At 38.6% G+C, this 27,167-nt stretch overlaps 1 protein-coding gene across 5 annotated transcripts in view; it reads left to right on the forward strand.

Moving 5' to 3' along the window:
* sns (sticks and stones) overlaps positions 1–27,167 on the forward strand; it is a 1,009,476-nt gene that overhangs the window by 818,272 nt on the left and 164,037 nt on the right. For 4 of the 5 annotated variants that reach the window (XM_067773057.1, XM_067773053.1, XM_067773056.1 and 1 more), the window contains one exon: positions 13,613–13,759. The exons of the other annotated variant lie outside the window; for it this stretch is intronic. In XM_067773057.1, the coding sequence (XP_067629158.1) occupies positions 13,613–13,759 (147 nt within the window). The remainder of the gene's footprint in view (positions 1–13,612; positions 13,760–27,167) is intronic. 5 annotated transcript variants of the gene reach the window in all.

Below are 27,167 nucleotides of genomic sequence, written 5' to 3' on the forward strand. Positions count from 1 at the left end.
AAAATGGTCGACATTTGGGACGTACATGTTGTAAATAAGTTCGCGGAAGATCTAGTCGGTGATAATGCCAGGTTTCGCGAGGCGAAAAAACTGGAGAGATCAGGGAGGCAGCTGTTTATTCTGTTGAAGAGATCATCGATCTATTGGCCTGGGCCTGTGGCCATTATTGTGCAGTCATCGGCGTATGAAACGATAGTGACTCCTTCTGTTGGTGAAGGTAACATATATATGTAGAAATTAAACAAAAGTGGGGATAGGACACACCTGTGGCATCCCTTGTTTAATTCTTCTTGGTTTTGATGTTTCGTTTCTAAATTGCACCGATGCCTGCCGACCACCCAGATAATTTTCGGTCCACCTTTTAAGACATGGGGGAAGGGTAGACCCTTCCAGGTCTTGCAGTAACGTGCCATGGTTGACCGTATCAAAAGCTTTTGATAGGTCTAGCGCGACGAGTACTGTTCTATGGTGGGGGTATTGATTTAAAACGCAATTTATCTGGTGGTGCTATGGAGTTTTCTGAAGCCATGCTGATGAGAGGCTCGCTGCAAATTTGCTTGGAAGTAGGGGAGCAAAATGGCTTCAAGCGTCTTTGCTACTGACGATAGGAGAGATATCGGACGATACGTCTCTCCTATGTTAGCTGGTTTCCCAGGCTTTAGTAGCGGGACCACATTGGCCATTTTCCATTTTTCGGGTATGACAAAGGTGGAAAGAGACAGGTTGAAGACATGTGCTAAGTATTTGAAACCCTCTTTCCCTAGGCTTTTAAGCATCGGCATGGCTATGCCGTCTGGGCCCACTGCTTTGGATGCTTTAGCGTGTCCAATGGCATCTTCAACCTCTCGGCGGTGATGGTAATTTGTGTCGCGCTGAATTTATGTTTATGTGCGTGTCTGTTGGCCCTCCGTCTATCTTTGTCGACCGTAGAATGCATTACATATTGACGGCAGAAAGCGCTCGCGCATTTTTTCGCATCCGACAGCACTTTATCGCCGAAGGAGATGGAAACTTTGTCATTGTGCTTAGACGAATTCGATAGGGACTTTACGGTGGACCAAAGTTTACCCACACCGGCAGAGAGGTTACAACCTCTTAGGTGCTCCTCCCATTTCGCCGCTTATGTTCATCCACACGCAATCTGATGCGTTGGTTTATGTCCCTTATTTGGGGGCGCCTGGGTCAAGCTGTCTTATAAGGTCACGCTCTCTCGCTAAATTTGCGGCCTCCACCGGGAAGTGGGGCCGAATTTAGGGAATTCTCCCGGCGAGAATGAAACGTGCCGAGGCGGATTCAATGACCTTGCGGAAAGCACGCTCCCCTTGGCGGGCATCAGTCGGGATAGGGAGGGCAGCAAAGAGGTTGTCTGTAAAAGATTTGTATTCCTCCCACTTTCCTTTTTTAAAGTTTATGAAAGTGCGTTTTTCTGTAACGATGAAGTTGGCGGTACGCTCGAACGAAATAAGTATAGGCAGGTGGTCGGATGCCAATGTTTCCATCGGCTGCCAGTTGACGCAGTTTACGAGTTCTGCACTCACGATTGAGATATCCGGCGAACTGTGACACCTTCCTACCATACGTGTGGGGGCGTCTCCGTTTATTGTGCAGAACCTCGTTTCTTCTGTTTGATCCGCCAACATCTCACCCCTACTGTCCGCCCGCAAGTTTGAATGCCATAGATCGTAATGGGCATTAAAGTCGCCTAAGATAATGCGATTGTTGCCAGTGAGTAAGGCTCTGATATTAGGGCGGTATCCACTGGGGCAACAGGTGGCAGGAGGGATGTAGATGTTAATGATTTCTAGGTTTGCATTGCCTGACCGGACAGATAGGCCTTGACGTTCTAAGACATTGTCCCTGCGGTCGATGCCAGGATCAAATATATAATATTGCACAGAGTGGTGTATGATAAACGCGAGGCCGCCTCCATTTCCGCTTATGCGATCTTTTCTGTGGACATTATACTCAGAACAGGTATGCAGTGCAGATCTTGCTGTGAGTTCAGTCTCTTGAATCGCAGCAATGCGGATGTTGTGCCGCTTCATGAAATCGACTATCTCCGTGATCTTCCCAGTTACTCTTCCCAGTTATACGCAGTCATAAGCGTTCTGGTTAGGAAATCATTGGACTCCTCCAGTTCCTCCACATTCGCAACATCTTTGGGTGGTCCCAGATTTCTTTCTACATGTCTTCGACCTAGGGGTTCTAAATAAAAACAAGTAAGGACGGGACTGTCTTCGACTGTGCCGAAGACTTCATACCTTTCACGAATAGGGCTGAACAATAATCTTATTCCATTCGTAATCTCCAAATAATGCGCTGTATAAGATAAGAAATATATACTGAACAGATGTACATACCTAAACGATTTTAAGATAAATATAAAAAAAAATGGCAAAAAAACCCCCTTATCTCAACGATCGGTTGTATGGGATATATATTATATATGGCTCCGATCGAAATGATTTTTACAGGAAATCTTCTATGATATATTAGAATAAATATCACCAAGTTTCACGTTTTTATATTGGAAACTAAGGGAGAAATGGCCAAAACTCGTTCTATCTGAACGATCGGTTTAGCGCATTATTCGGAGATTACGAATGGAATAAGATTATTGTTCTGCCCTATTCGTGAAAGGTATGAAGTCTTCGGCACAGTCGAAATTTTTCTAAGCGGGGTCGCCCGTCGGCAGTGTTTGGCAAGCGCTCCGGGTGTATTTCTGCCATGAAAAGCTCTCAGTGAAAACTCATCTGCCTTGCAGATGCCGTTCGGAGTCGGCATAAAACATGTAGGTCCCGTCCGGCCAATTTGTAGGGAAAATCAAGAGGAGCACGACGCAAATTGGAAGAGAAGCTCGGCCTTAGATCTCTTCGGAGGTTATCGCGCCTTACATTTATTTTTTTTTTTTTATCTCAAAATTTGAGGGACTAGTTTGCGTTCAAACAGACAGACGGACGGACGAACAGACGGACGGACGGACAGACGGACATGGCTATATCGACCCAGTTCGTCGCCCTGATCAATTCGGTATACTTAATGGTGAATCTATCGTCTATATTTCTCAACGTTACAAACATCGGACCAAAGTTAATATCCCATTTCATGTTCATGAAAGGTATAAAAATAGAACTTCGCCTCTCTCATTCGTATCTCCTTTTCTCCACGCATTGTGGTGCGCATTTGCATGCACGCGGGCTGACCCCAGAAACCTTCCCTCCCGATGAGAGCCCCGCCTCCTGGATCAGCGCCACATCAAACGAACCCTCCTCAACGGTTCGCTCGACGCCACTTTACTGTGTTGGAGGTTTATCTGTAAGACTCGTAGCACCATTGGGCTGTTTATCCCCCTCCAACACCTTCTTCGTGACGTCTCGTCCACCTCTTGCCCTTTTGGTTTAAAGCTTTCAATGCCCTCTTCATCCTCTCACAATTGTTGCAAATTACGATTGTTATCATCGGACTTGTTTTCCCGGGTCGCAAATGCTGTGCTGGGTGTTCCCCTGTGCGACTCGCAACACCATTTGGCTGCTGGTGCTCTTCTAACACCTTCGTAGTGACGTCCGCGTGCTCCCCCTCTCCCTTTTCTCTAAGGCTTTGAGGTCCTTTTCGACTTAGCCCACTTCTAGCGTTTTAGGATTGTTATCCTTGGGACTTCCTTTCCTGAGTCGCACGTAAATTTTGCCTGTACCCCAGGACTTTTGCCAAGCTGCGTGTACAATATATCCTCCGCCCGATTGTTTATTTGGAAGATGTAGAACTGACCTTCCTCCGTAGGCCGAGATGCAATCCTGTGTCGTTATATTCGGATTCTGATTCTGCAGAGGTCATCACACATGGTATCCATGAGGATTTGCGCTTTATTCACCACCTCAAACCGCGCGTTCGTGCCTTGCCTTTGGAGGTTTGGAACCGCTTCGTCCAGCTCGCGATGTTGTCGCATGCTATTATCTTCACACCATTACTTGGTTGCTCCCGCATAATCTTGAGCATTAAGCTAATAAGCTCTCTTTCTACAGATCTCCACCTTTTAGTAGTCATCTGTCCGAAAGGATTGCTACGTTCAACCAGCGTCGTATACAGAGTCTTGCAGCCCAATTCTAAATATTCCCTCGAAATTTTGTGCTCGCGAATTTTTTAATTCCCGCCGAATAATTCCTCCAATTCTTTTCTCCTAGGGAGAACAATAATTGGGGAATAGGAATTTCGAATTTTCGAAGTCAGCTGTTTTGTCAATTGAAATGTCGTTGCGCATTTCTTATTTTGTTTAAAAAATTTAAAAGTTTAATTTTTGTTGCGAATTTGTTTGAAATTAAAAAATTATGTATAAACAAGGCACATTATTGTATATCATACGGTATTCACTGAAATGAGTAATGAATTGGTGCAACAGCAACATCAACAGAGGAGCATAAGAATAAGAAGACGGCGGGATAACACAAATCCGCTGGAATTGCCTGCTTCCATTCAGAAAATCAATTTTCTGGCGGCCAAGTAGAGTTGAATTCGTCTTTTGTCATATGCCAAAATCTATTTAAGCCTTCTTGAAAAATCCTTGCGCAATTTCTGGATGGCTGCACAAATATACCAAGAGCTCTTCCATTGCTTATGATAAACTTTTCGACTTAAAATGAAGAATATTGTGGTATCATGTACATATTTTAGAAAAAATTTGTACAAATAAGAGTTCTTTCATAAAGGAACCAATTTACTTTAACTATTTTGATACATTCCTTTTAATTAAAAAGTGAAAAAACTCCTAAGAAATGGCAGAGGAATCTACTTTTCTCCCATAAACGGTTTCCGCTTTTTCGAACATTGTTCAGAATAATAAGAAAGGAGGAAGCAGGGCCGGCTCAAGAGAATTTGGGGCCCTAGGCGAGTTATTATTTTCGGCCCCTTTCTCCCGTATTTGTAGAAAGAAATTGGAGATCAGAAAATTAGAGATCAGAAATATTAAATTCAAACTTAGTGTAAATAAAACAGAGACATTTTTCTTTTGCATATTAAATATATATATTTTTTTTTTCAACAAAAGAACGAAAATATAACACACAAAAGTATTTTTAATTATCTTACACCCCTATAATGAATTTTCATACGATAGACGATAAACGCTTGCTAGCGTATCGTAAAAAATCAGCTTTCATATTGCGATTTCCACACGCCCGATAGATGTACTATTGTGAATGACGGCATAGATTGGTTTACAAATTTTTGTGAATCTATACGAAACAGATAGCAAAACAAAACGTAAATACCAACAATTCATTTGTCTTGTACGTAAAAGTGGCACAAGTTTTTAAAAGCTGTAATAATAAAATGTTTTATGCAACCTCTGTTACCTTTTATATAAACTCAAATGAACAAATTGACGAAACTTGCATAGATGCCACAAAAAGAAGAAAATTGAGAGATGCTTCCAATCTTCTTGAAATGAACTCTACACTGTAAGTACTTGACATACCAAAACTAAAGAAAAAGTTGAATAAACAAAATTGATGTCAGAGTATGTCTTAACAGAGATAGAGGGCAGTTTGCGCGCCCGTAAAAATAGGTCACCCATTCCAAATATTTTAAAGGTTTATGCCACTTTAAAATTTCTTGCCCAGGGTGTTGCAACAGAGTGTTGGGAATGAGGCTATAGTTGGATTCTTTTGGATTATGTAATAATTTTATATTTACTTTTATTTAGATAGTTCCCAACGTATCGTGGAAAAATTTATCAATGATAGCTAGCGTAGAAAATTGAACAGCTTATGCGATAGTTAGCGTATGGCAATACCACGATAAACGATAAACGCTAACGATCGGGTTTCACACGCTAGAATTTATTTCATTATACGGTAGAACACATTGCAAGCGTTTATCGTGTATCGTATGAGTTCATAATAGGGATGTTACGGTTTACTAAAACGTCATTTTCCGCGCCTTCAACTCAGAGAAAGTTGATATAATTTTACTTAAATCTAATTTTTGCGCGATTTCCTGCTCTATTGATAGCAATGCTAAACCGACAAACCTTTCTTGAGTCATAGACGAACGAAAGTACGTTTTGATTAATTTCAGTTTCGAAAAGCTACGCTCGCCACTCGCAACCGACATTGGTATCGTCAACAAAATACTAAATTGGGCATGAGACCACACAAGTTGTGTTGTAAAATATAACTAAGGTGAAAATAATTTTTTTTTAATGAAACTAAATATAGGGCCGCAAAATGCAATTGCAAAAAGGATTTTTAGTACAAAAGTGTTTATCGAATTTGGTGCCCCCTAGAACTTGGTGCCCCCTAGAACTTGGTGCCTTAGGCGGTCGCGTAGTTCGCGTATATGGTAGAGCCGGCTCTGGGGGGAAGTGAAAAAACTCACAAAAAATTTTTATTTAGAATACGTGAAATGGGAGAAGGAAAAAAACTCACAAGGAATTTTTGTTTAGAATAGGCTGTTTGTGTTATCTCCATTTAGCACCTCCGATAAAGCCGGAGTTTTAGCGTTATCTCCTACTTCCGTGGTTGGCACATCGCCACTTTTAATATCCTCCCTCTAACTTGCAGCTTTCGAGGTTGTTGCTACCTCGCTGTTGGTACCTATCTTTCCTACAGCTTTAGGCTTCCCTGTCTTGTTTATGCGGCTGCCCTGCCTCGCAGCTCTGGGACTGGATCGTTACTGCCTCTTAAAGGCAGGCTTGTCGCCTTCCACCGAACGTTCCCTCTTCATTATGCCATTCGACTCTTCTTCCTCCTCGTACCGGTTGCAGTACCGAGCTCGATCTCCATTTCTGTTGGGTCGACCACTGTCTTTTGAACAACGACGACATCGCCTAATGCGTTTTTGTCGTCCTTGGCTTGCGACTCAGTCCTCCCTTTACCATCGTCCTTATCCTAATTAAATATTGGATCGTTCATCTTGGTCGTACGACCACCTGCCCGACAAGGCCGGCTCAGCGGACCAGTATTAAATACGGGGAAAGAATGATATCCACAAACAGGCTTCGGACCCCTATGCCCCGAATTGCCCGGCAAACCGGTACTCAAAGCAAAATACCCAGAACAAGCAGAGGAGGAACGCACTCTCCCTAGAGAAACGCGCGTCATATAGCTCAACTTCGATCTGGATACTGTAACAGGTTAAACTATTACATATCCAGAATCAACCCTGACATATAAAATGTATGTCCTGCTTGCAATGCGTCCCCACATGACGCCAACCATCTCTTCAATTGTAATGTGGAACCAACGCCTCTAACACCCCTCTCATTATGGTCGCCCCTGTTGAAACAGCAAGTTTCCTTGGACTCCCGTCAGAGGACTTTGATGACTGTTTAGGCCAGCGGTCAAAACCTCATACTTTTGAGGTAGCCGCAGTATTTCTTTTTGTGCAATAATAGCTGTATTTTTTTTCTCATCTATATACGTTTACACTTAAACTTTATATGGACTGCTAAGCGACAAACTTTAAATACACCTCTAAAATTCCTACGTATAAAATTAGTACAACTAAATTTCAATACGCATTATACTCAAATGTAACTGAAATATGTGTCTATGTTTCACCCTCTGCACTAATTCTATGTATTCTATGCGCGTCCACTATTTATCACAACTGATTCAGCTATATGTTATACACAGAACGACAACCGAGGGTTGTGTCTCCGCTTTTTACCCTGTTGCTGTATGCGCCGCTAGATGGGTATCCTAAGCATTATCTAAGCGAGGATAGGCGTTTTTTTTCACGCGCAAACGAAACATTACGCGTGTAAAAAAACACGGCTAATGTTAACAGCGGTGGTCGAATGGCTTAAGCTAGCTATAGCTGTATTTCGTTGCTAAGACGGCCCATACATGACATAAAAGCCATGCGCAAATATAAAACGACGGAATTTGTGCAAATTAAAATTTTGACATACACGGCTCAAAAACACTGCGCAATATTCATTTTTAATGTAGCGCAACAAATGAAACATGTGTTTTAATTGTATAAAAAAACACTATTTATTTTCCACAGTGCTGGTAATTCACAGTATAAGTCGAAAAACTCGCACCAGGAGCGTTTATTTTCCATTGTATTTATAATTTTTATATTTAGTTGCAAGACCAGCTCAACTCATTCCAGCACTGCGCAATATTCATTTTTCAACTAGCGCAACAAATGAAATGTGTTCTAATTATATAAAAAATTATTATGTATTATTGATTTTTTGTGAATTCCTGTTACAAGCTAGAGATGGTCCTTACGCCTTCGATATTAACATTTTTAAGCAACAATTACTGATGTTATATTATCAGAAACCACAGGTAAACTGTGTAACATTCACCACACATGAAGAATATGCATGTGCATGTGCAATATTTGCAGGCATGCGTAAATATCAAAATCGTTTTGATTTTAGCGCAGTTCTCACCGTAAATAGCGCAACCAGTGCACGCACGGGGCAAATCCTTGTGCAAATTGATAATTGGCATAAGGATACTTGAGCCATGTAATTGGCGTATAACTAGTACAATTAAAACACTAGCTAGCTTACCGAATTGCATCGAAAGCAACAATAAAAGTAATCGAGTTGAGTTGGATAAGCGCTTTCAGTTGAAACCGCTTAGGTAATTGTCGACCTGATTGATAGTGTTGTATAGTGTTGCATATTCAAAAATAGGGCACTATTGTGAACGAGCGAATGAAATGAACATACGAATGTGCAGATAAACAAAAATAACAAAATAACAGCGTGGCGGCAGGGTGACATACATACAAACAAACACACGCATTTGATGTATTTTGTTTTTGTAATTCTCTGGTTGAGTGTCAAAAACATACTGCGCTAGAAGTAGAAATGTCATAGCAGCGAAAAAAAGTAACAATTAGCCGATAAACCTCCACCATCTGTATGGTTTTGGCATAATGAAACTGTTTAGCTAGTTGAAGCGTTTTCTTCAAGCTCGCTTGAAAAAAATACACCTTATGTTAAAACATCTCACAGATAAATAAACCGTTCGACAACAACCGGTGCTAACATTTTATAAGTTTCCTGCCACTTGGATTTTGATTGCTTACCGATAGCACGTAGCCGTCCTGTTCCAGAATTTACAAGGTAACCTGAAATTAAATATATATGCACATATATTTAACAAAAGATTTATAATTATTAAAGCTCAACCATTATACATTAAATTAATACAAATCTTTTTATTATTTTCGTTCCATTGAAACTTGACCGGTCAAACTTTCCAAGTTTTTGGTTCGCGTCAAGACAATAACAATTTGTGATTGGTCGCACCTATTGGATGGGGCGAAGCACTGCTACAGCAACAACAACAACAACAAGGAAAGAGCCGTCTGCCACAGCAGCACCCCATACTGTGGTAAGACCGTCAATACTTCCCGAGGTGGCCCAGGATCAGGAAGGCTCCGTTCGAATACAGCCAAATATATCCCCTGGCTGCAAATCGTCCAATAGGCACGGTCCGCATAACACCATAGATTAGGGGGCTGGAAGTTCTTGGTCACCGACATCCCGTCGCCCTCCTATGAGGCGAAACGGTGTAGATGCCAGTCCTTAACAGCTCCGCCTCATAGTTGGGCGCTATGGAGTTCGGCTAAGCCCTAACACCAGCGACAAGGTGCCTACCCTAGCGATTTAAGATGCTCTTGAAATTCAAATGAAATAAGTTATAATTTTAGTTTCAATTATAGGTTTTTTCACACGAAAGCCAAAGAGAAAATAAAACTAAAAATAATGAGTTTTAAATGTCCCAAATTTGCACACAGAGTATATTAACTTTGATTGGATAACGGTTGGTTGTACAGGTGTAAAGAAATCGAAATATATATGGACTTCCATATATCAAAATCATCAGTATCAAAAAAAAAATTTGATTGAGCCATGTTTGATTGAGTCCGTCCGTCCGTCTGTCCGTTAAGACGATAACTTGAGTAAATTTTGAGGTATCTTGATGAAATTTGGTATGTAGGTTTCTGGGCATTCATCTCAGATCGCTATTTAAAATGAACGAAATCGGATTACAACCCCGCCCACTTTTTCGATATCGAAAATTTCGAAAAATCGAAAAAGTGTGATAATTCATTACCAAAGACGGATAAAGCGATGAAAATTGGTAGGTCGGTTCACCTTATGATGCAAAATAGAAAATTAGTAAAATTTTGGACAATGGGCGTGTCACCGCCCACTTTTAAAAGAAGGTAATTTAAAAGTTTTGCAAGCTGTAATTTGGCAGTCGTTAAAGGCATCAAGATGAAATTTGGCAGGAACGTTACTCCTATTACTTTTGTTAGCTAAATAAAAATTAGCAAAATCGGATGACGAACACGCCCTCTTTTAAAAAAAATTTTTAAAAGTCAAATTTTAACAAACAATTTAATATTTTTACAGTATATAAGTAAATTATGTCAACATTCAACCCCAGTAATGATATGGTGCAATAAAATGCAAAAATTACAGAAAATTTCAAAATGGGCGTGGCTGCGCCCTTTTTCATTTAATTTGTCTAGAATACTTTTAAAGCCATAAGTTGAAAAAAAATTTAGCAATCCTTGTGAAATTTGGTAGGGGCATAGATTCTATGACGATATCTGTTTTCCATGAGCGAAATTGGTTGAAGCCACGCCCAGTTTTTAAAAACAGTCGACCGTCTGTCCTTCCGTTCGGCCGTTAACACGATAACTTGAGCAAAAATCGATATATCTTTACTAAACTTAGTGTACGTACTTATCTGAACTCACTTTATCTTAGTATAAAATGGCCGAAATCCGACTGTGGCCACGCCCACTTTTTCGATATCGAAAATTACGAAAAATGAAAAAAAAAAAATGCCATAATTCTATACCAAATATGAAAAAAAGGATGAAACATGCTAATTGGATTGGTTTATTGACGCAAAATATAACTTTAGAAAAAACTTTGTAAAATGGGTGTGACACCTACCATTTTAAGTAGAAGAAAATGAAAAAGTTTTGCAGGGCGAAATCAAAAGCCCTTGGAATCTTGGCAGGAATACTGTTCGTGGTATTACATATATAAATAAATTGGCGGTACCCGACAGATGATGTTCTGGGTCACCCTGGTCCACATTTTGGTCGATATCTCGAAAACGCCTTCACATATACAAGCCACGCCATTAATACCTTTAATCTGATACCCATATCGTACAAACGCATTCTAGAGTCACCCCTGGTCCACTTTTATGGCGTTATCTCGAAAAGGCGTCCACCTATAGAACTAAGGTCCACTCCCTTTTAAAATACTCATTAACACCTTTCATTTGATATCCATATCGTACAAACACATTCTAGAGTCACCCCTGGTCCACCTTTATGGCGATATCTCGAAAAAGCCGTCCACCTATAGAACTAAGACCCACTCCCTTTTAAAATACTCATTAACACCTTTCATTTGATACGCATATCGTACAAACACATCCTAGAGTCACCCCTGGTCCACCTTTATGGCGATATCCCGAAATGGCGTTAACCTATAGAACTAAGGCTCACTACGTTTTAAAATACTCATTAACACCTTTTATTTGGTACCCATACCGTACAAACGCATTCTAGAGTCACCCCTGGTCCACCTTTATGGCGATATGCCGAAATGGCGTCCACCTATAGAACTAAGGCCCACTCTCAGCTGAGTATGTAATGTTCGGTTACACCCGAACTTAGTCTTCCTTACTTGTTTTAATGTAAAATTTATCGTTTTTAATTTAATTTTCGTTTTGGGCTTTCTCTTTAGTTTTCTCTACTAGTTTTTGTTTTCTAAAACTTATTTACATAAACAGGAGAATGAATTACCTTGAAAATTCGCCCGTTTCGTGCATTTTGCGCTAAAAAACTATGTCAGTAAACAAAAATTAGCCTCAACTATGCCTTTTGAAATCTTGATAGCTTTCCTTTAAAAAGTACGAATGAAGATTTTAGCAAGTTTTTAAACTTTATTTTTAATATTGAGCCAAAGCATATAGTAAGACAATTATAGCTCGCTTCCCATTTCAAAGAAAAAAAATCCTATACAGAACATCTAAATGCACAAGAAATATCCTTTTTATTAGAAAATTTTTAGTTTTATTTTTATAAACGCCATTTTGGTACTTAAGACTTTTTTTGCAAATATCTCGAGATAGTATTGGCACATTTGACTAAAGGTTGGAATCAGCTTCCCGGAATACATATGGCTAGCCGTATGTGCAGACCATTTTTTTATGTACCAGTGTAACAATAAAGAAATATATTTTCAATAATCGTCAAGAATCATGATGTGTAATTTCAATAAGTAATTCCTTTTTTCGGAAAACACTTGAGCCATTGGCAATTAAAATAGAAATCTAATTAATTGATTACTTCTGGTTTTTTCCCTAATACGTTATTTAAGAAACATTAAAAATATTGTTCGTTTTAGAACAGTCATTCTATAGAAAGTAGTTGTAAAACACAAAAAATCTTTTCTAAAATATCTTGTTCTCGAATTTTCGCGATTTGGCGTATAGTGAAAATTTGGTCAATGGAAGATTTACTAGGCGTGAAGCCGCACTGATAAGGGCCAATGAGCCGAATCCCATGTCAGCGTATATCCTTCGCACAAGATGCTTGACAGGACCTCATATGCGATATTAAGAAGGCTTATTCCGCAATAGTTGGCGCAGTTTTCAGGTTCCCTCTTCATTTGGACTGGGCAAAGAACGCTTAAATTCCAACCGTCGGGCATGCACTCGTCCGATTTTCTTTTGCAACTAAGCTAATGCATGTGCCTTACTAACGTCTCGACATCGTATTTGAATAGCTCCGTAGGCAATCCATCAGCGCCCGCTGCCTTGATTTTAATCCGGTTATTGCTATTTGACATCATCGTAATCGGGTGAGGGGAATTTATTCCATCATCAACGATTGCAAGATCGGGTATATCATCCCAATGCGGTACATCACTGTCCATTTTCTCCATTTATGACAGCAGAGAAGTGCTCCCGCCACAATCTAAGTACTGTCTGGACATATGCTGCAATGTCGCCGTTTTCGATCATACAGGAGTTTGCCCCAGACTAAAAACCTGCCGTCTGTCGTCGATTTTTTTGGGTAAAATTTGCGGGCGGTATTCCTGATGGTTAACCGCTCAAGTTCCTCGAACTCACGTCTTTCTGCCTCTGAATTTTTCTTCTTGTAAAGGCGTCCCGCCTCTCTTTTCAAATCGAGGTGGCTTTCACGCGCTTTTCTTGTTGCGCTCGCATTCAACGTAGCCCTGTAGTCCGCGTTCACATTTAGTAGATGAAACAAAAGTTTTTAAAGCCGTAAACTAAAAGCCATTGGTTTCATTTTGCAATTTGACAGAAGTATGGTTCTTGATATTATATCTAGGCCTGAGCAAACTCCTAAATTTCATCCGGAATAAACTATAACATCTGACAATAATAATTAAATAAATGTTTGTACAAATATTTCCAGACAAAGAGGGTCAGGTTTTTATTATAAACTGGAGATACCCTGAAAAATTTATTAAAACAAATAACATATAATTTCATTTCTCATCATCTTTTGATTTGTATTTTCATCTTTATTTTTAAATTTGGGTTGCATTTACATGATTTATTGGATGGTTGCATTTGTACAAAAGGATTGGAAATATTGACTGAAGAATTGACTGAGGACCCAAGTACACATAACCTAGTCATACTAGGAATATCAATGGCAGCCTTTGGCTTTCTGGTAGTCAATGCAGCCTTGGTTGCTTGGTTTTTTGTACATAATCGTCGAAAGAAAGGTTTGTTTTATTTAATTTAATGAATTACTTATTTAATGGTTTTTCATATGTACTTTTTACGTATATTTTATTTAAAAATTATAATTTCAAATTACATACATATGTACATATATAATAATTTGTATAAGTTACTTTTCCATGAATTGTTCTAACGACATATTACTTGGACAGGGGAAAGACAACATATCCTCCTGAACACCGCTTACTTGCCCTTTATTTGTTTATCGGCCTATAGATTGAACAAATCTTACAGATTATGTAGACAGAGCAAAGATATTCGAGTTATGAATAAAATATGTGTGACAAACCTAAAAGTCAAATACAAGTTGTACATAAAAATATATGTAAGTTATTAAAAGAAACATATATAACAGGCACGGCACTTTTTAAATTAGGTTAACCGGAAAAACAGATCTAGTATTGTGTAGATGGAAATATAAGGTCCCGAATTGGAGTATGACTAAACTGGATAGAAAATTCTCGTAGAAACACTGTTATGAGCACGGTTGCCACACCATAATTTCATTTGGAACCGAAATTCAATGAAAAAAATTACCAAATCTCAAAAAAAGGACCAAATATTTGCTTCATTTTATTAGTTAACAAACAATTAGACAATTCCCCAGAGTGTCGTATTCGCTGTAAAATCTTGAATTTTAGGTAGTTTCCATGGTTTTGTCTATAAAATTTAGTTAAAACATAGCTCCTACTTTATTCAAACTGCACAAACAAAAATTAAGTTTATGTTTTATCCATAACACTTTTGCATTACTAGGATGTCTTTCACCAACCAACGTTGTGGACTTAGTTTTGCTCACAAGGTTCCTAGTTCCGCCATTACGTTGTTGATTGAAATAAACTAAAACGTACACCGCAGTTAGGTTTTACTAAGGCACGGCTACAAAGATTTGCGTTCTGTTGTTACCGAACTTTGTGGTAAATACAGTAAATCATGAATGAAACTAAGCAATTCTTCGAAGCCTTTTTGTTGATGCTTTTTTTATAAATTCTTACTTTTTCCCTTACCGTTGAAGCGTCCATACCAGGCCTCATATTATAATTAAAAATCTTAAAAGTATCTATTGTGCAGTATTCATGAAGATATATGCAACTTTGTCGGAAAACAAAATTACAAAAACAGTTTCCAACAAGAGCAAGAAAGACCAATATTGCCCACTAAATAAATGAGTTTGATATGTTTTTGTTTATAAATATATGTTGTTTATTGTAATTTTTTTTACCAAATTGTTTCACAAAAAAGAAAGAGATACAAGATGAGAGCACGATAGTCACTTTGAAAATCAATTTTCTTCGCTAAAAATTTGTGAAGTAACGGAAAGAAATTGTCACGATCAGCTGGTTTAGCAGGGTTACACTGCCACACCGCCATTTTATACAGGGTAAAAGTGGAACGCTTTTGCGTTGCGAGCAGGAAACAATTTTCACAAAATAACGAAATACCCCGTAAAGGCATTCCTGCTTTTTAGAAAGAACAAAATATATTTTGTATTGTATTGTATTGTATAGTCTTTATTTTCTCGTAAATATTTACAATTTCTAGAGTATTACAATATGAAATAAAAATACAAATAAGAAAATAGATAATGACATTAGATGCTCATTCAAAGAGCAGAGGAAATGCCATTTCATTCGTTTAGTATTATAAATGCTTATGGGGCGCATAATATTAACAAATTATAACTAATTGCTTACAATTGAAAAGATATAAATATGTATAAGGAAAACAAAAAATTCAAAAATTAGAGATGTCAAGGTACTTTCATTGAATGGAAAAAGAAAAAAGAAAAAAAAACACCTCGATGCTAATGGACACAGGTACTTATATTATAGGTCTCAAAAGAGTTTCAATGCCCTCATGATTCAAACCAAATAGCCACTGTTTCACTTCCCTCAGAAACGCTGCTAGCCTTCTAATGAGTCGTATCTCAGCAGGTAGTTTGTTATATAGATTACGTGATACGATGGTGTAGAAGTTACGAAAAAGTGTGGTGCGAAAGCTAGGAACTTTTGTTTGAGATAACGTCTTATTTCTCAGATTGTAAAGGTTGTATATTGGGCTTTGCGTATACCCGCTCCTTATAAAAAAAATGTTTAACACTTTAAAATAGTATAAGTGCCGCACAGGAAGAATATTTAATTTTTTGAATAGCTCCATAGAGTGTGTTAAACGACCAGCTTTACATATTCTTCGGATTAGATACTTCTGTAGGATTAAAAGCGGATGGATCTTACTAGCGTAGGCACCACCCCAACAACTGACTCCGTATTGTAATTTTGAATGGATTAGTCCATGATACACCAATAACAATATTCTATTGGAACACATTTTTCTTAAGTTATAGAAAGAACGAAGAGCTGATAACATATAAGATTTCATTGCAGAAATATGTGATGACCAACTTAGATTTTGATCGATTATAACACCCAAATATCTGAAATTAGAGGCGACTTCGATCTCAAAACATTTACTGTCACAGCTTATTTTCTCATCAAAACTGACAGTTTTGTTATTTTGAGTACAAGTAGTTGAACACAAACGATGCCGCATACATATAGAACTGTGAAAGACAACCTCGTTTTTAGGTATTTCCTTCCCGCAAAGGTTGAAATACATCAACTTCGTTTTGCTGCTTACCACGAGCTTATGCCTTGCGAACCAAGATCTTAAAAGGTAAACATCGTGATTAATATCAGCAAAAAGATTAAATTCATTTTTCGATCCATATGCGATGGCAATGTCATCAGCAAAAGCTGTTACTTTACCAATAAAAGGCAAGGAGAATATTGAATTAATGTATATTAAAAATAAGATTGGTCCAAGAACCGAACCCTGTGGAACCCCTAGGGTTATAGGCCTGGGTTCACTTAGATTATTTTCAGCTTTAACTCTCTGAACTCTATTCTCTAGATATGATGTAAACCAATTAATAACCAATTAATAATACCACGAAAACCTGCGTAGCTAAGCTTGCTTATTAGAATACTATGATCAACCATATCAAATGCCTTTGTTATGTCTACAAAGAGACTCGCACAACATTTTTTATCATCAGTTGACTTATAAATAAAGGAAGAAAAATCTAGAAGAGCATCTTCAGTAGAAAGCCCGGAAATAAACCCAAATTGCTTAGGGCTAAAAAATTTAACTTTGATTAAATACGATAGCACCCTATTTTTTACTGCTTTCTCAAAAATTTTTGAAATTGAAGATAAAAGAGATATGGGCCTGTAGTTATTTTTGTCATTTTTATTCCCCTTTTTAAAGAGTGGTATAACCGTAGCGTAAGTGAGCAGGAAAAACTCCGGAGGCTATACTTAAATTAAATAAATGTTTTAAAATATCAACAATGTTAAATGCTATGCTCTTTAACGTTCGATTTGATATGTTGTCATTACCACATGAATTAGAGTTACTAAGAGATTTAATTATATTAATAATTTCTGCGCCTGTAATGGCATCCAAGAAAAAACTGTTACTCGGCGGAAGGAATTCGGTATGTATTGGGTTTGTGTAGCAGGTGCAGGGCTTAGGATTACTGCTTAAATCGGAGGCTATTCCTACGTTGACGAAGAAATCATTGAGTTCGTTTGCAACTTCCCGAGGCTCCGACACATCTACACCATTCACGTTTAATACGAGCGAGTCGCACTTTCTTTTAGAATTACGGTTTGTTATTCTATTTACAGCATCCCATTCTTTTTTGGAGTTACCCTGCGCTATGAAAAAAAGGTTTTGAAAATATTTATCGCGCCTTGTACGTATTTCTTTGTTTACCCTTTTAGTCAACAGACGCGACCGATTTCTTAGCTTAGTATTCGCCGGATGCCTGTTGCTTTTTTTCCGTAATGTGTTTTTCAGCCTGATCTTTTTTAATAGAGTTTGAGTGATCCAAGGTTTAAGAGTTAAAGTTGATATTTTAGGAAAAATAGAGATACTTGAGTAGTTTATGTGCATCGTAAGTGTTTCCATAAAAAAATTATATGCTTTGTCTACATTTGGCTCATTTAAAACTGTTTCCCATTTTTCAAAGCGAAGTGATTAATTTAAAACATAAAAATTAATTTTCGTAATAGTTGATAATATATCGCAATTGGTAATTCGCCTATTTGCATTTAAATTAGTAAGTTGAATTCCGGTCATACAATGGTCCGAAATTCCAAAGTCAAGGTTTATACCAGCATTCATATTATCTTCAATATTACTAAATCTACCATAAACATGGTCTATACAGGTCCCTGATTCTGGCCTAGTAACCTCATGAATGAAGGAAAATAAACCATGTTCTGCGAGGAGCGCAAGATAGTTGTCTAACATAGAATTGGTGCTCATTAAATCAAAATTAAAATCGCCTAATATAACAATATTTGATGCTTTTTCTCTACTTAAATAAAGAGAGAATTCCTCATGGAATCTATACAGACATACAAAAGTGAAAGGTACATTGTATATTTGCAATGAAATTTTTATTACATCAGCGCTTGATAGACTAAAGCAAGTAACTTCACACTCGTAAAAATCACGTATAAAAACTCCAACACCGCCAGCATTATTCGAGTCATTTGTATTTGCAAAAAATTTATAACTAGGAATACTATAGTCATTTATTTCATAAGAAAAAATCCAAATTTCTGAGACAAATATAATATCGATAAGATTAACAAAGGATTCGAGGTTGCAAACTAAGGAATAGAAATTCTGCCTGAGACTTCTTACATTTTGATGCAGAACTGTAAAGGTATTGTCTTTTGATGTTAATATATTAGAGTCATTGAAGACATTAATGACTGGGATGTTATTCGTAAGAACATATTGTAACGAATTTACTTGCAAATCCTCTTATTTGCAATCCTCTGCTAAGTTCGAATCACTAAACTGTTGAATAAATAACTCCAATTTGTAGTAATGCAAAATGGCCTTTATTAAAGTACTTCACAATAACACTCAAACTGTGCAACGAATAGCTTGCTTAATAACCACACTGATTGATAGCTCAATGAAACTCTGCTATTCAAAATAATACTGCTATTGCTCGCTAGATATCGTCTTAATCGGAACTGCTTGACAACTCAAATCAAACTGAATTACATTTTACTCGCTTGTGCCGCTTTTATAGTTTACGCTGCATACATCTAGGCTCTTCTATTTCCATAACTTACCAACTATTTCGAGTGTTTATAGTTCTCATATAGTTTCTACTTGTTTACAATTTTCTACTTTTCAGCGTCTCTCAGATGTATGTGAGTTTGTAGTTTACAGTCTCTCGCACACACATAGGCGTATAAGTAAATGCATCTGTGTGTGACATCTCTCGGCTGCCTTATATATGTGTATACATGATTTGATTATTGACGTAAACATCGCTTAGCATCGCCTTAGTGATGGTATAGCTTAGGGATGCTAATATCCGTGACACTGCCCTCCACCTAAGTCTGATCGACCCGATCAGACAAATCTCTCGATCTAAACGCTGCTAGCATCGCCAAATGTACCACTCTTCTACTCCGTGGTTTCTCAATGCTTTGTATGCGGTAGATGGTATCACTGATCTTCTTCACAACCTTGTACGGGCCTTCCCAACTGCACCGAAATTTGGATGGAACACCTTTCCGCCGGTGAGGGTTGCATAACAGTACCAAATCTCCCGCCAAGAAACCTTTCGAATTATTTTCCTTGTCGTACCTGTGTTTCATCTTACTACTCATTATCCTGGATCGTTCCCTCGCACTCTGTTGCTTGACCAATGAAGAACTACTTCGCAGAACTTGCGCTGGACGGATTTCCTTTGCATAATCAGTATCGTTCCGACGCTTCACAACAGTAGTGTGCCTTGGCTTGAAACCACCCTTGCATTCTTTCTTCGTTTCAGTACGTCCGTTAGGGCTTTTCAATGCCAGTGTTTCTCTCACAGGTACCTTCGGTTTTGATTTGTTTGGCCCATTTGTTCCATCAACCTTTAGCTTTGAATTTCGTGGCCTTCGTCGAGTCTTCTCCACCAGTACCCGATTACTGCTGAACCCTTTTTCCAAACTAAAGTTAAGTGGCACATCTTGGTTCTCATAACACATCACCCTTCTCTGCATATCGATCTTGATGTCATGGTCAACCAAGAAATCCACTCCCAATATAACTTCATCAACAATCTCCGCCACAACAAATTTGTGTAGAAACATGACCTTCCCAATCAATACTTCACATATCACTTCTCCCTGAACTTGGTTATACTCGCCAGTGACCGTACGCAACTTTGCTCCAGGTAACGGTTTTACTCTCCTGTTGACCAAGTCAGATCGGATCAAGGAATGAGATGCGCCCGTATCTACAGTCAGTACTCGTTCTTTGCCATCCACATACCCTCTGACGGTAAGACTGCTTGATTTCCTTCCAATTTGCGACACAGATATCACAGGGCATTCAATAGCCGGGGCAAGTTTTCGTTCTTTACATTCGACACGCTCTTGCTCATTTCCGCCAGCTTTGCGTTTACGGCCACCCACATTGTTGGAACTATTAGGACCAAGATCGCAATGACGTGCAATGTGACCTGGCTTGCCGCACTTGAAACATTTAATAACTCTGGCATTCTTCTGTTGAGATCCCTTCAGTGCTTCCAATATTGCGTCTACTCAATCTGGTCTTTCCACTTCCACACGATGAGCTTTGTATGCTGGTTTACTCAATAGTGAGGCCGTTTCCTGGGTCAATGCATGCGATACCGTTTCAGCAAATGTCAGCTTTGGGTTTGCGTATGTAGCCCGCTTCGTTTCCACGTCCCGTATGCCATTTATGAAACTCTGGATTTTTACCCTCTCGGTGTATTCCATGGGTGCGTCCGCATTTGCGAGATGAGCTAACCTTTCAACATCCGAGGCAAACTCCTGCAAAGTCTCATTCGCTCTTTGGTGACGGTTTTGCAACTCAATTTGGAATATCTGTTTCCTATGCTCGCTTCCATAACGTCGTTCTATAGCAGCCATCAATGTTTCATAACTGTTCCGTTCATACTCTGGAATCGTCTGTAAGATTTCCGCTGCAGGCCCTTTCAATGCCACGAACAGTGCAGCAACTTTATCTTCCGCATTCCAGTTGTTCACTGCTGCGGTCTTCTCAAACTGTAGCATGAAGACCTGGAAAGGAACAGAACCGTCAAATGATGGTGTTTTTACCTTTGGATTGCTTGCTGAAACAGCTGGGCGGTTTAGTTGTAACTGCTCCATACGACCTTTTAACGCTTCTATTTCGGCATCAATTTTGTCCTCGAGTTGTAAAATTTTTGCATCCTGCTCTTCCAGTTTCACAAAGAGCTGCGATGATACCTGTTCCGAAATTAGTGCCGACATTTCAGATATACGTGCCTCTTACGCTTCCAGTTGAGATGCCAAATATGTCTTCTGTTCTTCCAATTGTGATGTTATACGGGTTTCCTGAGATTCCATCTTCGATGTTATGCGTGTCTCCTGCGATTCTAATTGTGATGACATGTTGGTGGATATTTGCGATGACATTTCTGTTATACGTGCCTCTTGCGCTTCCAGTTGGGATGCCAGTTGCGACGACATTGATGCTACTGTCGATGTTTGTGCAGATATTGCAGCCAATATCATGTTCAAGTCTGTGCTGGTAACCGTCTGCGATGTTTCGTTTTTCTCTTCAATTTTTGTTGTTGTTTCGTCCCCATCAGGATAAAAGACAAACTCGTCCACATCAATTCCTTGCGACTCCATTACCTCTCGTAGCCGTGCTTGAAGTTCGATCTTATTTCCGGTTGTATTTAATCCACGGTTCTCCAACTCCTTTTTCAGTTGCTGGATCTTCAATTCACTGAACTTTGCCATGTCCAAGTTGTATTCCCAATCTTCGGAATTTATTCAACAATTCCTCTTCTGACACCAATTGTAACGAATTTATTTGCAAATCCTCTTATTTGCAATCCTCTGCTAAGTTCGAATCACTAAACTGTTGAATAAATAACTCCAATTTGTAGTAATGCAAAATGACCTTTATTAAAGTACTTCACAATAACACTGAAACTGTGCAACGAATAGCTTGCTTAATAACCACACTGATTGATAGCTCAATGAAACTCTGCTATTCAAAATAATACTGCTATTGCTCGCTAGATATCGTCTTAATCGGAACTGCTTGACAACTCAAATCAAACTGAATTACATTTTACTCGCTTGTGCCGCTTTTATAGTTTACGCTGCATACATCTAGGCTCTTCTATTTCCAGAACTTACCAACTATTTCGAGTGTTTATAGTTCTCATATAGTTTCTACTTGCTTACAATTTTCTACTTTTCAGCGTCTCTCAGATGTATGTGAGTTTGTAGTTTACAGTCTCTCGCACACACATAGGCGTATAAGTAAATACATCTGTGTGTGACATCTCTCGGCTGCCTTATATATGTGTATACATGATTTGATTATTGACGTAAAGATCGCTTAGCATCGCCTTAGTGATGGTATAGCTTAGGGATGCTAATATCCGTGACAATATCTTATATTCATAATTTCGAATTAAAAATAAAACAACTATTGTAATAATAAAACTTAATTAAGATTGATAACAGAAAGATCATCAAACGTTCTTATGATAACAGCCCTATCATTATCGTTTTTTTTCATTAAAAGTTTTGAATTATTTATCCATAGATATTTAAATTTCCGTTCCTTTTTACCTTACTAGCAGCTATAAACAGAGCTCTGTAGTAATTTGTGAAGCTGTTGTTTATGTAAATGTTCTTTTTGCTAGCATCAGAAAATATCGACGTATTAAGCTTATTCCTGGCTGTTCGTTTGGCTTTGATAATTTTTTTCTTGCTTTCCATAGACTTAAGCTTAACGCAAACAATGCCACTACTTTTATTAGCATTAGTATGTTTCACGCTAATTTTTTCAATATCATCATCCATTACCTGCACATTTAATGCAACGCTGAAAATTTTGTTTACGCATTCTTTTGCATTGTCTTTGTTTACATTTGGCACACAACGTCAATGGAATTCTCCAATTGTACTTGTTCTTACAAGTTTAATCTACTCTCCAGCTTATCAACTCTTTTTCTCAACTCAGCATTTTCTTCTTTGAGGTTTTGTATCGTATTTAGGCAATCAATGTTGATTTGCTTCAGGTCAAGTATCTCTTTGTACAAGAGTTGAAGAGTTATTTTTCCGTCATTTCCATCATCGCCTGCTGCTGCCTGCTCCGCTGTTTTTTTTTTCATGTTGTTGTGGTGCATTCGTAACGAGTACGTGTTGTCTTGCAGTCTGAGTTAGTGTTGTTGTTGGCTGCAATGATTTTCTTCGCATAGCCGTGCATCTGTCACAACGATATTTTTTATACTCAGTTGAGCAGAGCTCACAGAGTATATTAAGTTTGATTGGATAACGGTTGGTTGTACATATATAAAGGAATCGAGATAGATATAGACTTCCATATATCAAAATAATCAGGATCGAAAAAAAATTTGATTGACCCATGTCCGTCCGTCCGTCCGTCCGTCCGTTAACACGATAACTTGAGTAAATTTTGAGGTATCTTGATGAAATTTGGTATGCAGGTTCCTGAGTACACATCTCAGATCGCTATTTAAAATGAACGATATCGGACTATAACCACGCCCACTTTTTCGATATCGAAAATTTCGAAAAACCGAAAAAGTGCGATAATTCATTACAAAAGACAGCTAAAGCGACGAAACTTGGTAGATGAGTTGAACTTATGACGCAGAATAGAAAATTAGTAAAATTTTGGACAATGGGCGTGGCACCGCCCACTTTTAAAAGAAGGTAATTTAAAAGTTTTGCAAGCTGTAATTTGGCAGTCGTTGAAGATATCTTGATGAAATTTGGCAGGAACGTTACGTCTATTACTATATGTACGCCTAATAAAAATTAGCAAAATCGGAGAAGGACCACGCCCACTTTTAAAAAAAAATTTTTTTTTAAGAAAAATTTTAACAAAAAATTTAATATCTTTACAGTATATAAGTAAATTATGTCAACATTCAACTCCAGTAATGATATGGTGCAACAAAATACAAAAATAAAAGAAAATTTCAAAATGGGCGTGGCTCCGCCCTTTTTCATTTAATTTGTCTAGGATACTTTTAACGCCATAAGTCGAATAAAAATTAACGAATCCTTTTGAAATTTGGTAGGGGCATAGATTTTATGACATTAACTGTTTTCTGTGAAAATGGGCGAAATCGGTTGATGCCACGCCCAGTTTTTATACACAGGCGTCCGTCTGTCCTTCCGCATGGCCGTTAACACGATAACTTGGGCAAAAATCGACATATCTTTAATGAACTTAGTTCACGTGCTTACTTGAACTCACTTTATCTTGGTATGAAAAATGAACGAAATCCGACTATGACCACGCCCACTTTTTCGATATCGAAAATTGCGAAAAATGAAAAAATGCCATAATTCTATACCAAATACGAAAAAAAGCATGAAATATGGTAAGGTAATTGGATTGTTTTATTGACGCGAAATATAACTTTAGAAACAAACTTTGTAAAATAGGTGTGACACCTACCATATTAAGTAGATGAAAATGAAAAACTTCTGCAGGGCGAAATAAAATCCCTTGAAATCTTGGCAGGAATACTGTTCGTGGTATTACATATATAAATAAATTAGCGGTATCCAACAGATGATGTTCCTGGTCCACATTTTGGTCGATATCTGGAAAACGCCTTCACATATACAACTACCACCACTCCTTTTTAAAGCCCTCATTAATACCTTTAATTTGATACCCATATCGTACAAACTCATTCTAGAGTCACCCCTGGTCCACCTTTATGGCGATATATCGAAAAGGCGTCCACCTATAGAACTAAGCCCCACGCCCTTTTAAAATACTCATTAACACCTTTCATTTGATACCCATATTGTAAAAACATATTCTAAAGTCACCCCTGGTCCACCTTTATGGCGATATCTCGAAAAGGCGACCACCTACACATCAACCACCACTCCCTTTTAAAACCCTTATTAATACCTTTAATTTGATACGCATATCGTACAAACATATTCTAGAGTCACCCCTGGTCCACCTTTATGGCGATATTTCGAAACGGCGTCCACCTATAGAACTAAGGCCCACTCCCTTTTAAAATATTCATTAACACCTTTCGTTTGATGCCCATATTGTACAAACAAATTCTAGGGTCACCCCTGGTCCACCTTATGGCGATATCTCGAAACGGCGTCCACCTATGGAACTAAGGATTACTACCTTTTAAAATACTCATTAGCACCTTTCATTTGATACCCATATCGTGCAAACGCGTTCTATAGTCACCCCTGGTCCACCTTTATGGCGATATCTCGAAAAGGCGACCACCTATACAACAACCACCACTCCCTTTTAAAACCCTTACTAATACCTTTAATTTGATACCCATATCGTACAAACATATTCTAGAGTCACCCCTGGACCACCTTTAGGGCGATATTTCGAAACGGCGTCCACCTATAGAACTAAGGCCCACTCCCTTTTAAAATACTCATTAACACCTTTCGTTTGATGCCCATATTGTACAAACAAATTCTAGGGTCACCCCTGGTCCACCTTATGGCGATATCTCGAAACGGCGTACACCTATGGAACTAAGGATTACTCCCTTTTAAAATACTCATTAACACCTTTTTTTTGATACCCATATTGTACAAACAAATTCTAGGGTCACCCCTGGTCCACCTTTGTGGAGATATCTCGAAATGGCGTCCACCTATGGAACTAAGGATTACTCCCTTTTAAAATACTCATTAACACCTTTCATTTGAAACCCATATCGTACAAACGCATTCTAGAGTCAACCCTGATCCACCTTTATGGCTATATCCCTAAATGGCATCCACCTATAGAACTATGGCCCACTCCCTCATAAAATACTCTTTAACGCCTTTCATTTGATACACATTCCAGGGTTTCCCTCGGTTCATTTTCCTACATGGTTATTTTCCCTTATGTTGTCACCATAGCTCTCAACTGAGTATGTAATGTTCGGTTACACCCGAACTTAACCTTCCTTATTTGTTGTTGCTAGACTTGAAAAATTCAATGTCGGCTGCCTTGATATTTACACATTTTCCGTGAAAATAGTTCAAACAGTCAGAACAATCAATTTTGTTTGGATTATTCCGTTCCACTCTTTCCTTGCATATCAAGCAAAACATTTTGAAAAACTTAAACGACTCAAAAATGACTAATAATTTAATAAAATTCAATTAATAAGTGAGCGGCCCACGATCACTTGCTTTCACTTTTCTATTTTCAACTCTTGCGCGGCGTACAAAAATCGTAACACTTTTTCCAGAAAAGAAAACGCTATAAGTTATAAATTTTTATTTTATTTGTGATACCTTAATTTTCAACTATGTATACATATCTTGAAGGTTCCTTGATCCTCTTGATTCCAGTTGATCGACAGTCCCGCAGGTTACCTTTACAACAATAACATATTCAAGATATGTAAGCAAATGCAAGCTTCCAAATGTTTAAATCAGGGAGAAATGCCGAAAAACCTCTCATCTGAACAATCGGTTTTATGGGACACATATATATTATATATTAGACCAGTCTTGACAATTTTTGCAGATTACAATGCATGTCGTGTATGTAAGCATCTCGTGAAATGTCAAGCTTGTAGCTGTTAAAAAGTCGGTTGTATGAGAGATATACACTTTGGTGGCCTGACCCGGTCGGTTCCGACAAATGCTTAACCGGACACCCATATAACCCACTCACAAAATTTCATCAAGATATTAAAAAAATTTAATTCGAAAAACGACCCCTAAAGGTTCCCCAAATGATCCCAAAGTAGTCCCGGAAACGTCCCGAAATTACCCTGATGGGTTCCCGTACAGATCCCGAAATCCATCCAGAAGTGATGCCGGAAGGGTTCCCAAATGATCCCGTATTAGCCCCGAAAAAGTCCCGAAATGATCCCGACGGGATCCCGGATGTATCCCGAAAACCATCCAGAAATAATGCCGAAAGACTCCCCAAATGATCCCGTATTAGACCCAAACAATTTCCGAAATGACCCCGACGGGATCCCGAACGGATACCGAAAACCATCTAGAAATGATGGCGGAAGGTACCCCAAATGATCCCGAAAGAGTCCCGAAATGACCCCGACGGTATCCCGGACGGATCCCGAAAAGTATCCAGAAATGATGCCGGAAAGGGCCTCAAATGAACCCCCAAGAGTACCGAAATTACCCTGATGGGATCCCGGACGGATCCCGAAAACCATCTAGAAGCGATGTTACGATTGAGTCTGAAATATTGACCCCGACGGTATCCCGGACGGATCCCGAAAAGTATCCAGAAATGATGCCGGAAAGGGCCTCAAATGAACCCCCAAGA

The sequence above is a fragment of the Eurosta solidaginis genome, chromosome 3, assembly GCF_040869045.1.
Source record: "Eurosta solidaginis isolate ZX-2024a chromosome 3, ASM4086904v1, whole genome shotgun sequence".
NCBI lineage: Eukaryota > Metazoa > Arthropoda > Insecta > Diptera > Tephritidae > Eurosta > Eurosta solidaginis.